Source organism: Balaenoptera acutorostrata, chromosome 10, assembly GCF_949987535.1.
Source record: "Balaenoptera acutorostrata chromosome 10, mBalAcu1.1, whole genome shotgun sequence".
Classification (NCBI taxonomy): Eukaryota; Metazoa; Chordata; class Mammalia; order Artiodactyla; family Balaenopteridae; genus Balaenoptera; species Balaenoptera acutorostrata.
The window spans coordinates 99561828-99576948 of record NC_080073.1 but is presented as its reverse complement, the minus strand read 5'-3'; the positions used below and the strand labels follow the sequence as shown (position 1 = coordinate 99576948).

The 15121-nt window shown below is 42.5% G+C and overlaps 1 protein-coding gene across 8 annotated transcripts in view; it reads left to right on the top strand.

Moving 5' to 3' along the window:
- The window catches only part of GCNT2 (glucosaminyl (N-acetyl) transferase 2 (I blood group)), a 121596-nt gene that overhangs the window by 80811 nt on the left and 25664 nt on the right, over positions 1-15121 (top strand). For 2 of the 8 annotated variants that reach the window (XM_007173934.2, XM_007173935.3), the window contains exon 2: positions 10266-10419. The exons of 4 other annotated variants lie outside the window; for them this stretch is intronic. In XM_007173934.2, the coding sequence (XP_007173996.1) occupies positions 10266-10419 (154 nt within the window). Of the gene's footprint in view, positions 1-9240; positions 10420-15121 lie in introns of those variants that run through there. 2 more of the 8 variants (XM_007173930.2, XM_007173929.2) reach the window with 1 other exon arrangement.

Genomic DNA, 15121 nt, shown 5'->3' with positions numbered 1-15121 from the left:
AAACCGCATGGCAGAGCCAGGAAAAAAAAAAAAAAGTCTCATGTTCAAGTCTTTAATCCTTTTTGAGTTATTTTTTGTATATGGTGTAAGATAGGGGTCCAGTTTCATTCTTTTGCATGTGGCTGTCCAGTTTTCCCAGCACCATTTATTGAAGAGACTGTCCTTTCTTTCCAAATATATTTATTTTGTATCCACTTTAATGCCATGTTTTCAGAGAATAGATGATTGGAGGTTGTACTTTCAAAGCCTTTACCCTTGAGCTCTGTACTTACTTCCATGATATTCATTCCCCCATAATCTTTCTCTTCAGCCAGATTTAAAAGATCAGAACTTAACTGTGAAAATATCAGAGGATAAAACTGCGATCTTTCCTAAGCAAGCTGAAGATACTAAGATCATCCTAAAGGAGTTAGCTTCCTGCCATGATCAGCCCCCTCTTCTAGATATTTCCTCATCAGGCACCCCCTTCCCTAGCCCCAATCCTCACATAATTTCTCCTTCATCGAAAATCTGTAATTCTGCCCTCAGTTCAAGTTGGAGCTACTTCTTTGAGCTCCTTGGGGTTCTACAGAAAAAAGGCCCTCCTGCCTAGGACTCCAAATGCCCTCCCATGTCCCTTATGAAAACTGCCCACCCCAGACCCTGAAGTCCCGGCTAGGTGTCGGGTGGTCTCCTGTAGAAGCTGAACAATTCCCCGTCTGGTTTCTCCTCCCTCGGGACCTTGGTCTGTCTAAACTAACTGCTCCCCACCCCACTTCCAAGAAAGCCTTCTTGATTTCTCTCTGGTCAGTTGTGCTATCACATTTTCAACTTTCTCCTGCACTTAATCTAAGCAAAACTCCCTAAAGCAGTTTTCCTGTAAAAATAGCCTCCTCTTTATTCTGTGCAGAATCTAGAAATATCACAACATTTAGAGCTGAAAGGAGCCTTAGGGAACATCTTTAGTTCCTAAAGTTGTACAAATATGGAAATTGAGAGTCAGAGAGCTCAAATGGCTAGTTGACTACACTGTTCGGTAAAATGAGTTAACATTTGCTCGCTTCATTGCCCATTTATTACAAATGTTAATAAAAGCATTTCCATTCATAAGACCACATATTTTTCTATTAATTCCTTCTTTACAGAAAGAAGATGTGTCAAGTCATATGTGGTGTGGAGGGAGGGGATTTTAGATATAGTTAACACTGCAATAACAGTTATTTTCCTTTTAGGTTCTCCCTTCATTGTGTAGGTTGCTACTAACACATTCTTATAACCACTGGGGAACATCTGTGTAGTTAGAATGGTTTAAGTGTGTTCTTTTAGGTTCGCTATAAAGTTACCCCACAAATGTACATCATTTCGTCCTCATGCCTCAGTGGTTCAGGGATATGTTTGGAAGGGTCATGTAGAGTTTTTCTGCACTACAATTTGCAGACTTTTTATGACCTGCATGCACCTCTCACCCAGATCAATGGTTTCAGCATTTCCTCTCCTTCCATACTGATCAGTTATTGTACATCCTCTAGTTGGTATATCTTTCAGTAGTGAGGGCTTAGGACCGATGGTATCTAGGATAACCAATCCATCCTGGTTTGCCCAGGACTTTCTCAGTTTTAGCACTAAAAAAATCCCATGTCCTGGGAAATCCCTCAGTCCCGGGCAAACTGGACAGTTGGTCACCCTAAGTACTGCCCTTACACATTCCTGCTCATCTTTCCAACGCCCAAGGCATCTCGGGACCGAGAATTAGTGCCCTAGATATTTATGTTCCACAGAACAGCAGTGATCATTTACTGGAAGAAGAAGAAAAAAAAAGATAACTGAAACTACTCCGTTATGCAGGTTACAACACATTTAAGACACACTGAAGGGTAGTAATCAAAACTACACTATCAGACCTGAGAGCCCTAACCAAAGCAGACCAGGACTGAGCCTACCCTATTTATAACAGTTTTCCCATTGTTTTTGAAGGGAAAGGATCGAGTTTAAGGATGTCATTTAAAGGGATGGATTGGTAAATATAAAATTTGAATCTAAAGCCACTTTAACCAGTGGGAGAATCAAATGCAAAGATTTTCTTCAATTCAGTACAAACACAGAACATGTCTTGGAGGCAAGTTTTTTCCAGGTTTAATTTCTAGGAAAGCAGAAGAAACATCTGCTTTGGGGGATTTATCCAAGCACTCTGCCCTAACAAACTGTCTAAACTCAAGTAGATGACAGGTTCTATAGGAAAGAAGCTAGTATGATAGTGGATTGAATAAACTGAAAACAAATCAAGAATTTAATTGGGCTATTAAAATTATTTGTTGGAGGAAACCACTGCCTATCTCTATTTTAAGACTTTTGTTTTCTTTGAGTATCTTCAAAATACAGATCTCTGGTAGCAGCTGAATGATAAAGTATTGTCTCTTAGCAGAAATATCTCCTTGCAACTTCAACTTTCAAAATTATGGGGGTGGAGGAGTTTGGCAGTACTTGGTATGAGAAGGGTACCAGAAGAATATCCCAGATTTGGAAAGATGTGGGACATGCAAGGTCTTCTCCTTAAGAATTTGCCATCTTTTTTCTCAGAGCACACATTTGGAAACAGAAAAGTTGTATAGAAATACAAAGAGTCACCAATTCTGTCCCTTGAGATTTAACAGAATGTAGCCAAAGGTAAAATTTGTGTGTGTTTGTTTTTTGCTTTTGTTTTTGCTTTTGCTCGGACAACTGGAATTAAGTCTGGGCAGTTAACCACAAGAGGGAAACAAATTTGCTACCCAAAGGAGGCTGCTAGGGATGTAGGAAAAAGCAATGTGATCTTGGAAGAATGAGGTGAAGCTGGGGTGACGGTATGCGGAATAGTATAGTAAAATACAGAAGGCTTCTTAGCCAGATTTACTTTCATAGACCTTCTATGACGCTTTTTAAAAAATTGGGACACTAAGGCACAGTGATCCCAAGAAACTTTCTTAAGGTCACATAGTAAACAGCAGAGCCCGATTTAAACCCTGTTCCAAAGCCTTGGTCTTCGCCAGCATGCTCTATCACAACCCTTTTGCAGGGTGCACCAGCTCGCTGGGTCTCTGAAGAACAGGTTCAAGAGACTGCAAGTGGGAATGAAGGGCAGTTTCTTTACTCTGGGGTGTAGGGAGAGGGCTGAAGGGGCTGGCGCTGCCTTGATGGCTCCCACCTGTACTTTGGGGTCTTTTAGGTGAAGAATGACCCATCAAGCACTACTGTTCTGCTTCACTGAAGGTACCTAGGAAGGTGGGTGGGTGCTTCAGTTTCTATATGAACCAAGTTTGGCAACAGAGAGAGATTCTGTAAGTTTTGTTGAGTACGCCTTCTGTGCAAGGCATTGCTCTAAGCTCTTTTTATGTACAAATCTATTTAAATCCCTTTGGAACGCTATGAGATCAGTGTTCCTAATATATTTGTTTTACAGAAGAAGGGAAACCGAGGCATATAGCCTAGCGCTCTGTACTATAACCCCAACGGGGTATGCAAAGGGGTTCATGCAGGTACAAGGGTGACCAACATTACCATTTTCCCTCATTTCACATTTCTTCCTCTGGAAAGTGATTGCAAAGACTCTCTGATATTACAAAATTTAGGCCTGGAGAAACTTGATTATTATCTAGAAAAGAAATCAGCCAGTGACATACAGCCTGGGGGCTAAATCTGGCCTATTTTTGTACTGGCCACAAGCTAAGAATGATCTTACATTTTTAAATGGTTGTAAAAGAAATTTAAAAAATTATTTTATGACATGAAAATAATAAGAAATTGAGATATTGGTGTCCATGAATAAAGTTTTAGCAGGACACAACCTCATACGGTTATGGCTACTTTCAGAACTTTCAGAACACAGTCATAGAGTTGAGTGGTTGCCTCAGAAACCAAAGGGCTCTCAAGCCTGAAATATTTACTACCTGTCCCTTTACAGAAAAAGCACTGACGTCTGATATAGAAGCATGTGGTAGACATATTTGCCTAACATTTTTTTCAGAAAAAGTTTCATCAGAATTGTGAGTTTCCTAGATAATTTAAAGGCTGCCCTTTTGTGTACAAAATGGTTAATAAAAAAACCAACAACAACTATTTGAATAAACATATTTCAGAAATTCCCTTTTAAATAGACTATGCAAAATATATGTACAAGAATATATTAAGAAATTTATATTTCACTGAGCGTTCGTACTCTGCTTGTTTTCAACCCCAAAGCACTGGGTTGGCCTTCGCAGTTTTCAAGCCCTTTCATTAACTTATTTGATAATTTTAAATACTAGAGGTATTGATCTATAGTAATAAAATGGTCATGGGGCTGTTCAAATGCCAGTCATTCTTTAATTGAATGATCTTGCACTGTTTTTGGAGTTTTTCTTTTCTTTTTTCTTTTTTAATTGAAGTATAGTTGATTTCCAGTATTATGTTAGTTTCAGGTGTACAGCAAAGTGACTCAGTTAAATGTGTGTGTGTATATATATATATATATATATATATATATATATAATTTTATTTTTAGATTATTTTTCATTATAGGTTATTACAAGGCATTGAATATAGTTCCCCGTGCTATACAGTAAATCCTTGTTGTTTATTTTATATATAGTAGTCTGTATCTGTTAATCCCATACTCCTAATTTATCTCCCCCCTTTCCCCTTTGGTAACCATAAGTTTGTTTTCTATGTCTGTGAGTCTGTTTCTGTTTTGTATATAGATTCATTTGTAGTAATTTTTAGATTCCACATGTAAATGATATCATATTTGTCTTTGTCTGACTTACTTCACTTAGTATGCTATTCTCTTAAGTCCATTCATGTTGCTGCAAATGGCAATGTTTCATCCTTTTTTATGGCTAAGTAATATTCTAATATATATATATATATATATATATATATATATATATATATACCACATCTTCTTAAGCCAATCGTCTGTTGATGGGCACTTGGGTTGTGTCCATGTCTTGGCTATTGTAAATAGTGCTGCTATGATCACTGGGGTGCATGTATCTTTTCAAATTCAAGTTTTCATCTTTTCTGGATATATGCCCGGGAGTGGGATTGCTGGATCATTTGGTAGCTCTATTTTTAGTTTTTAATGGAAACTTTTGGAGTTTTTCTCAAACCTACTTCACTCTTGAGCGTATCACTTATTGCTGACAAAAGGGTGCCCAATCTACCAGTTCTATATTCCTCTTCTAATTTGTGATTTCTTATCTGCTTAGATCTGAGAAGGTTTGTTAAGACTGTGTCTAAACTAAAAGTGAATAAGCTAAGCCTCAAGAGGGCTTCAAATACAGGAGCTTTGATGCTTAAACCAAAGACGATAAACTGCATCCTGGGGGCCAATGCAGTCTTCAGGGTGCATATGTGTGCATGCACTCGTGTCTTAAAATTTTGTTAATTACTTGATAACATTTAAAGAGTTTGGAAATTTTTTTAAATAAAATTCAGATTTCTCCTTCCTCTTCAAATATCTGAGGAGCTGGCAGCACTTGCCCCATGACCCCACGTTATTCAGGGCTGACTTTGAGAGGGAGGTGCTTGCTTTAGGAGGGGCAAGCACCTTAAGGCTCTTTACCACCATCTGCACCCTCCCTCAATGTCCACAGCACTGTGGCCAAGTGTTTGCTGCCGCTCGTGAACTCACTAGCCCTGTTTTTCTTACCCTCCACCAGCTTCACCAACTTTTTTCACTTACTCTTCTCGCTTACCTGCCTGTACACATTTGAGTGTGTGAATCCAGCCTACCATGTGTGATCATTATTTTGGTTGCTGGGAGACCTTTTCTTGTTTACTTTCTGGGTCTCGCTTGTGGCCAGTGTTTGAGGTTGTCAGAAGGACATCACCAAAGCCTTCGACGGGAAGCAGGATGGTGTAACCTTGGGAGAGATGAGACGGCCCAGCAAAAAACATTGCCCTGATTCAATAGCCAGTAATTGTGCCGAAAGAAGCAATCAGAGATAAAGGAGAGCTATAAGGACTTGGGAACAGGTCAGGCCCAGACTGTAGCCCTGCCCCTACAAGAAGTCATTCACGTTTGCCTCTGAGAGACCAGCGGGGGTAGAGGCACAGCTCAAATGAGGTTAATGAGAACGAAAGTGACTGTAAAGGAAAAAATATCCCACCGTGTTCTCCAGAAGCACCCCCCCCACCACCATAGCCTAGCCTTTTGTTTTAAGGTTTGAGCCAAGCTAATTATGTGTTGTTAGTGGCTGTTCTTGCTGTCTCCTTGATTGTGACAGTAAAGGTTATCCTGGGGGCAGAGAGAGGCAGGGAGTGATACAAAATGTCCACTTGACGACTGTTTTCAATATGTTAAGCCAACTAGAGTGAAGAGAGCAGAAATCCTGTCCTGGTTGGAAGTTAATAGCTTAGCCTGCCCAATTATTTGCTGGAAGAAACTTCCTGTTCAGTTGCCACAGATACCGGGCCAAACAAACCTACAGCTGGGCCAACCGCTAAGAAAGGCATCGCATTCTAATCTCTGGCTGTTCATCTAAATCACTGTTAATAAGGCAGAACAGACTAGAGAAGGGGTTTGGGATCCTGCTATTTTGAGCTGTTAATCACATTGTACCCCCTTCTCATTTGCAACCTGCTTTGACTAAATCATGATGAAAGATTTGTTGAGTTCGCTTTGCATTGGCATTGGATCAGAGCTCCACCTTGTAGGATCAAGGGTCGAGACAAAAGGAGGGGGAAAACCAACACAACCTGCAATGAGAGCCCTTTGCGCCCACTTCCCTCTGCCTCTCCTCCCAAGTCCTGCTGATTCCTGCAATTTACTTCCCAGAAAAGGGTGTGGGTCTAGTAAGAACGAAGGGAACTGAAGGTATCAAAGCAGACTATTCAGTGCTTCCCTTCATGAACCCACATTTCTACGATCCCCCACCCCAGGGGGGTGAAAGAAGATAATGAGGGGGAAGGAAAAGAGTGAAATTTAACCTTCATTCTTTTAGAGTGGCAATAAATCAACCCATCCGTAAGCCTTAAGAATGTAAATGTTTTTCTTTTCCATTACTAAGAACAGAAATCAAAATATCAGTTCCTTAACAGGGTCAGAAATGTTGGATGTTTTTTTGAAAGGGAAACAATAGCAACAATAATTGCTAATGCTTATTGAACATATACGAACAGACACATAAACCCTGAACGAGAGTTATCTCACTTAATGTTCTTAACAACCACGTGATATAGGAACCACTGTTATTTCCCATCTTGCAGACAAAGAACCTAATGTTTAGAGAGGTTAAGTAACTACCCTGCTCCTATAGCTGGTCAGTGACCAGCTGGGATTTGAAGCTTATTAGACTGGCTCCAGTATCTGGACCAAGGAGCTGCAGAATTAAGGCTCTGGCTTCTATCTGGCTGAATGACTTTGAAAAGATTATTTGTATTGGTCTTAGTTTGCTCATCTGTGAAATACAGAGTTGTGTTAGGTGATCTTTACGATCCCTGCCAACTCTTTGGGCCTATCTCCAAATCAGTATCTGTCATGTTGACCGAAAACAAATCGCACAACCTAAAAATTGAGAATTATGTTTTATTCGGTGGACATTCTGAGGACTTCAAGCCTGGGACAGCTCCGAAGAGGTCAGGGAGGAACCAGGATACATAGGCGTTTTTGCAGCAAAGACCAGGTAGTTGGACGATCAAAACATTACTGTTAATTAAAGAAAACCAGGCCTCTCAAGTAAATGAATTTAGCGCTTTCCTATGTATGCGAAGATGCAAAAGTTTGGGCTCATCGAAATCATTCCTTTGATATGTACCTCAGCTCTCTGGGGCCAGTATCCTGTGCTTTCTCATCCTGAGTCTCCTCAGGGCTCACCATCAGGGGCGGCTGTCATGTGATGGCTTGATGGCTGCAACATCCTTTGTTTACTGATAGGGCAGGCAACATTTTTCATTCTCAGTCACATCCATGCTACTGTTGTCATTCATTAGTCCAGAGCTGTAGGACATGAAGGGGTGGTGTGGGACGGGAAGGGACACAGGGAGATTGCTGCGTTACACACCAATGTCTTCCTAACAGAAGCAGCTGCTTCAGTTGCTGCGTCATGCCCAGACAGGTAGGATAGTTGGGTTGACTGCGGGAGTGAGATGGGAGCAGGGCCACTTTTAGCTCCTGTGGCTGCCAGAGTCGATCTGTTAGTTGGGCCAGTAACTTTCCTCCAGAAGCGTCCTTACCACGGGCATTAGTCTGCAACCCACTCCATGTTTGCTGAGCACAGGAGGCACCTGGCACAGGTGACCTAGGAGAAAGCATCTGCAATGTGACCAGACCTGCTGGGCTTCTCTTCCTGGCGCCCCTGAATTACACTGACGGATACTTCCAGGAATTTTGCGGCAGCCCTGGAAGCCTTTGTTCTTTCTTCAGAGTAAGGAAGTGGGAGAGGGGGTCGGGTAGAAAGGAGAATCTTTTGAGTTCTATGAAACGACCTCTAATCTGAAGATGTTAGGCTTTTAAAGAGACCCAGTGGCTAGTCACTCCACATATGGTAGATAATACTGTGTCAACAGCTCAAGTTATCTGAAGCTCTGTGTGAAATGGGAACCAACTCTTGCTCTCTAGGAACAATGGGTATCACCTTTCTCCCAGGGAGGCAAACTAAGGTGTGTTTATTTCGTTTATGCCTCCACACCCACCCTTAAATGTCAAAAGTCACTAGATTCCTTCTACCCTCATCCCATGCCCCCAAGAGTGTCATTCTTATTTCCCTCTACTCACAGCCTGCACAGACATATATGTGCTATGTAACATCATCAGAAATTGTCTGATTTAATTCAGGGAACACCTACCTCTCCATCAGACTCTTTTTTTTCCTCGCCTCTGATAATCTTCTACTTAGGCATGTTGCAAGGGCATTTTTCCTTATCTGTGTCTATATATGCCCAGACGTAGGGATAACACTGAAAGGAAAAGAAGTGGCAGAGAAACAGGAAAAGAAATAAACCTCTAGGAGCAGCAGTCCAAAGGCTGTGGTTTCCAAGGACTGCTAGCAGGTTGCGGGGCTAACCAGAAAAATGAGAACCACTTAATTCGAAAAGGAAGGGGAAAGCCTGAGACGAGAAGGGAGATCAGATCGGAATAGATTGGATGGAGGGGGTGGGGTAAAGCCAGAGAAACAGCCTGGGTGAAAGGAGCCGTCATTCCAGCCCAGAACGCAATTTGCTAAGATCCACTGGCGTCTTGTATGCAAATGAGAAGGGCTTCCCGGAGGCTGGGCTGAGCCAGACGCGTTCTGCTAGCAGCCGGGATTCAGCACCGAGGACTGAAGACCAGTGCGCGTTAAGAAGTATCTCTGGCCATCACCAAGAGAGGATGGACGCCACCCAGAAGCAGAGAATAAATGAGGATTAAAGGACCCGGGAAAAGGAAGCCCTCTTGTGAAACTGTTGAAATTCAAGATTGGCAAAGGAGGTTCAATTCAACCTCTTCACACTTGTGGTTTCAGGAACCGATGGTTTCTCAATCCCTGGAGAGAGACTCCTTCCCCCGGGAAGTGAAAATAATGAGCTTTTGGAGGTATTGCTTTTTTGCTTTCACGGTGGTCAGTGTGGTTGTTTTTGTGATACTTTACAATAGCCAATTAAGCCAGCCAAAAAGTTACGGGAAGCTGAATAGTTCCAATGAAAGGGATTTTAGGATACGTGCCTGTAATTACGCCTTAGAAGATAAGTCATCCTTTTTGTGGGAAAAGACACTGACATCACCTGTGGGAAGTGTCCCTTGCAAGGACTACCTGATCCAGAATCACTACATCACGAGCCCCCTGTCAAAAGAAGAAGCTGTGTTCCCTTTGGCATATGTCATGGTCGTCCATAAGGACTTCGATACTTTCGAAAGACTCTTCAGGGCTGTCTATATGCCCCACAACGTCTACTGCGTTCATGTGGATGAGAAAGCCACAACTCAGTTTAAGAAATCTGTGTGGCAGCTACTGAGTTGCTTCCAGAATGCTTTTCTTGCTTCAAAGGTAGAGCCTGTGGTCTACGCAGGAATTTCCAGGCTCCAGGCTGACCTGAACTGCCTGGAAGACCTTTTAGCTTCTGAAGTTCCGTGGAAGTACGCCATCAACACCTGTGGGCAAGATTTCCCCCTGAAAACCAACAGGGAGATCATTCAGTATCTGAAAGGATTTAAAGGGAAAAACATTACCCCGGGGGTCCTGCCTCCCAATCATGCAATAAAGCGGACTAAATATGTCCACCGAGAGCACTTAGGCAGAGGTGGCTCTTTTGTGAAAAATACTAATATTTTGAAAACCTCCCCTCCACATCAGCTGACCATCTACTTTGGCACTGCCTATGTGGCCCTTACCAGAGAATTTGTCAAGTTTGTCTTCCAAGACCAAAGGGCCATTGATCTGCTACACTGGTCCAAAGATACCTATTCTCCTGATGAACATTTCTGGGTGACACTTAATAGGATCCCAGGTAGGTACAAATTTCCATTCCCATTTTTTCTTATCCATACTCAATTGAGTTTGCTAACATTCAGCTGCTCTTTGAAATTATTTGGAAAAAAAAAAAATAAATGCTTAGAAAGCTATTAGTCTGCTTGCTTTTCAGTGACAGTTTGGTGACAGCTCTACTGTCTTATAACTGTGCTATATAGAGATGGAATAAATATGCCGGGTTCCCGGAGTTCCGGCAAAACTACCTTTGAAGGTGTAGCACATGGTTCTCGATCTTTGGCTCAGTCTTTTTTCTTTATATTGAGGTATAATTGACATACAGTAGCTCAGTCTTTGGAATGAATGTCTTTCGTAGTCCTTGATAAGCACAGCTATAACATAATGAGACTGATTTTGAATAAGCATTCTAGAATTTATGAGTTGAAATAGGTAGTGTTTATTTCAGAGGCTGTTACACAGTATTACACTGATGCTCAAAGTTCACGGGGCTGTTTTCAGAATCTCTGACTCCTCTTTGGATGTTTCCAGATTATCCCTGTGGCTTAAACGTTTCTAGTCTTAGGCCTGAACAGGTGTCCAGGTCTCAACCGACTGGGTCCAGTAAATCTAGTCTGATATTTTATTGCCTGGAAGAATGGGTAACAATGAGTTGAAACATACGAGAGAGATTCTAGCTGGAGTTGACCCAAAGTCAGTTCTCAGTTTTTTTTTTTTTTTTTAAATAGGGAGCATTTTCTTTTTTCTTCTCTTTTTTTTTTTAAATTTTATTTATGGCTGCGTTGGGTCTTCGTTTCTGTGCGAGGGCTTTCTCTAGTTGTGGCAAGCGGGGGCCACTCTTCATCGCGGCCTCTCTTGTTGCAGAGCACAGGCTCCAGACGCGCAGGCCCAGCAATTGTGGCTCACGGGCCCAGCCGCTCCGCGGCATGTGAGAGCTTCCCAGACCAGGGCTCGAACCCGTGTCCCCTGCATTGGCAGGCAGATTCTCAACCACTGCGCCACCAGGGAAGCCCCAGTTCCCAATTTTTAAGTCCCATTTTCTTATTAGAAATTTGCATTTGCAGCCTCTTGTTTTTATATACTGTGAAGTCTTTCCCGTTGTTCATGATAATTTGGGGCCAAGGTATGAGAGGCATGCAGGCAGAAAACAGCACCAAATCCCCTTTTTGATTTAGGACTGGGTTTCTTTTCAAAATTCTGTTTTCCATACGTTGTCCAGGAAGACCTGTGTGACCCATAGGGCCTCTTCCTAGTGATGTCTAATGCACCGGTGTCTACTTTTGTACCAGCGCGGGTGTGGGCGTCAGCTCTGTGGGGGAGGTGACCCCGTGCCTGCCATGCTTGAAATACCTCCCTGCTCTTGTCTGTAGCATCGTTACTGTTGACACGTATGGGTGCTACCTTCACACCTGAAAGTAGACTCAGAGCAATTATTAGGTGGCTCAATGACTCAGCAGCCCTAAGTGCTAATCTAGAATGATGGGTATAGAAACCTACTTAGAGAAGGGCAGGAAAAGGAACTGCAAGGTGGCTGGGGACAGAGGCGTGCAGTTAACTTCAGACGATACTAGATTAACAGTTCACAAAAACTTGCAGGAGGGGGAGTGAATCAACATTTATCACAGTGAAGCGAGCATCCGAATTATTCACAAAAAACCATTTCACACACGTGTAAACATACTATACGTGGCATCTGACACTGTTCTTGTTAATACAGTTTGTGCCAGATGTGTTACGCTCTACATCATCTCTTTGAATGATGAGAAATCCTCATTGTTATCCTCGCGGACAGAGGAGGAAAATGAGGCTTAGAGACAGTGAAGTATGCACTTGTATCACACAGCTTGTCCAAGGCAAAGCTGGGATCTGATTCTGGATTCGTGTGGCCTGAAGTCTGAAGTGTTCTCTTGCACCAGGAAAAGGAATAGTCGTTTTTTCTTTCCTGCGTAGCTAAAGCAAATTCCATGCAGAACCCCAGAAAGGTAAAAAAAAGGTGAGGTTGGGGAAAAAGTGCAGAGGGCAATGGAAGTAAGCCCCACCCGACCACTCTAAGCTGGAAATAAGGTTAGCAGGGATATGGGTGTGTGTGTGTGTGTTTTGGAATCATAGGAAGTGGTCCTGCTGGAACCAATTGCCACACCCCACCCAGGCTTCTGTGCCTGCTTCCCCCAGGCCTCATCCAAAACAGGCTTTGGTCTGGCTCTCCCTTCTCTGAGCCAGTGGAAGTGGAAAACGTTCCTCAGGTAGTGTGCTCACAGAGGCTGGAGGGCGAGGAGCAAGCAGGCTGAATTTGAACCTAATCACTGTTACGATAACAAAAGAAAATGAAGTATCTTGAGGACGTTATCTTCCTACGGAATAGAAAAGAAGTCTTCAGAAAAATAATAGAACATTCTGACATGTCTATTTTCAGCGCTCAACACATATTTATTTAGCCCTGCTAAATAAATTTAGCGTGGTACCCGGCACTATTCTGTACACTGTGGGTGGCTCTGGAAGCAGATGGCTATGACCTTATGGAATTTAAGTTTGGAGATTTGAGTGGTTGAGTATTAAGCGTAGTGACTCTTTCATATATGGGGCTAATTTTAGTATGTTGAGCTAATTTTCCCCCGCTCGAACCCCTCAAAATGTTGTGGGTTTTTTCTTTGTTGTTTCTGAATATCTGTCCCTATTTTAAAAACGTTTTTTAAAAGTTCTTTTAAAAAAAACCAGGAAATCTATTCATGAGTTTTAACATTTTAAAATTTTATACTCTATCAGCTGCTGGTTTTAATGCTTCCTTATATTCTTCCAGAGATATTTTATTAAGTTTATAGACAATAAAACTAATTAAGCATCATGTGTGGAAAACAGCATATGTACTTTTTTTTTTAAGTTCACCACAAAAATACACCAAAAGAAAAATGGTCCTTATTTTAGGCACCCTATTGTCTGTAAGTGAGAAACAAAAGACTGCAAGATGTATTCTTTGTTTAAATAGATCATAGGCAGACATTCAGGAAGCTAATTTTCATTTAAAAGCTCAACTATTTTTTTTTTTAATTTTGAAGCATTTTTAAATCTAGGTGCAAGGAATTTTATGGGACAAAGGCGCCGGGGAGCTTTGCTTCCGGAGCCAAGTGATGGTGGCAGTACAGAACTCTCAGATAGGCTGGTAGAATACCTGTCGTTCCCTTGCTTAAAGCTTTTCAGTGACTTTTCCTTATCTTGAGGCTCAAGTTGAAGGTCTTTTTTTTTTTTGTGGCCACACCCCGCGGCCTGCGGGATCTTAGTTCCCCGACCAGGGATCGAACCCCCGCCGCCACCACTACCCCGCTTTTGGCAGTGAAAGCGCAGAATCGTCACCAACCACTAGACAGCCAGGGAACTCCCAAATGCAGCATAACCTCTGTGACCCGACTTCCCCTCCTCCCCCGCCCCATCCCTCTACCCTCATTTCTTCTTCCCTGACACCTCATACTTCATGTTCCGGCACCTACTTGGTCCTGCACACTTCTGCGATTTTCACTTAAGTTTTTTCTGGTGGCTTTTTATGATGTCTTCTCTGGGCCACCCTTCCTATCATCTTTATCTGACTAATCCCATTCATCCTTTGTAACCCACCTTGGATGTCACCTCCTTCAGAAGCCATCCCTGATAACCCACCTCCCACATGGTTGGTACTCCAGCTCTGGGTTCTCCTATACTCCCTGACACTGCTACCAGCATTGAATTATAATTACCTGCTAAGTGAAAATTTCCCCTGCCCTTCCTCCTCAGTGTTTGGGTTCCTTAAAGGTGAGAAATGTGACATCCATTTTTATCTTCCCCGTCACTCCCCCGACACTGCGACCTATCTCTGTGCCTGACTTGAAGATACGGGTACAGTGCTGGATGCTTGTGGGTTGGGTCTGGGGAGGGGCTGGTTGGTTATGAGAAGATCAGAGGGTGGTGTCCCCTACCTGGGGTGGGTAGGGTGGAGGTCATTTTTGACAGAATTAGAGAAACAGTGGGTAAGTTACTGATTGACGGTCCAATTCCATAATAGCTAGGCCAACAAATGATACCAGTAAAGATAAAGATATCCAATACCTTGTAGAATTAGCAAAGAGTTCCAGTTGGAATGTTAAGAGGGCAGAATCCTTCCTTAGAAAATCTAGTTCCCAGGTAGCCAACCTGGAAACAGGTTGGCCCATCATGCCGTCAATTCTGATGGCCAGAGAAAGCAGTGGTACCCTATGTGGACGCCTCCAGTTAGTTTCTGTCTTACCTGCACCTGGTTTGAGATTCTCCCACAACTTGGCACTTACCCAACCCTGCTGTTTGTCCCATTCCTGGCCTACTCTCGGTTCCTGCGGTGGGCTGCTTCTGCTTGAATTTGACCTAGAGTGCCCCTTAGCTACTGGCTTGGGAAAAAAAACGTGAGCTAAGGAAATGAAAGGTTAAGGAAAGATAACAAAAGAAAGAAACTTGAGAAACATTTCTCCAGGTGTAGCTCTCAGCAAATGTAAACACTGAGTTATTTGGAAGGTATGTGTTTACGGAAAGGTTACCAGGGGCTTAAATCTGGGTGGGGCTGGACCAGCCCCAGGCTTTTTCAAAGTATGCATTGTGTTCTCTGTACATCAGCCTAAATTTAGAGTTCAGGTTCTAGCACCACAAAGGATGCATTCAGTTACACTGATTTTACCAGTGACAAAGAATTATGACCATTGATGGGCTGGTAGAATCATGTTTTAATG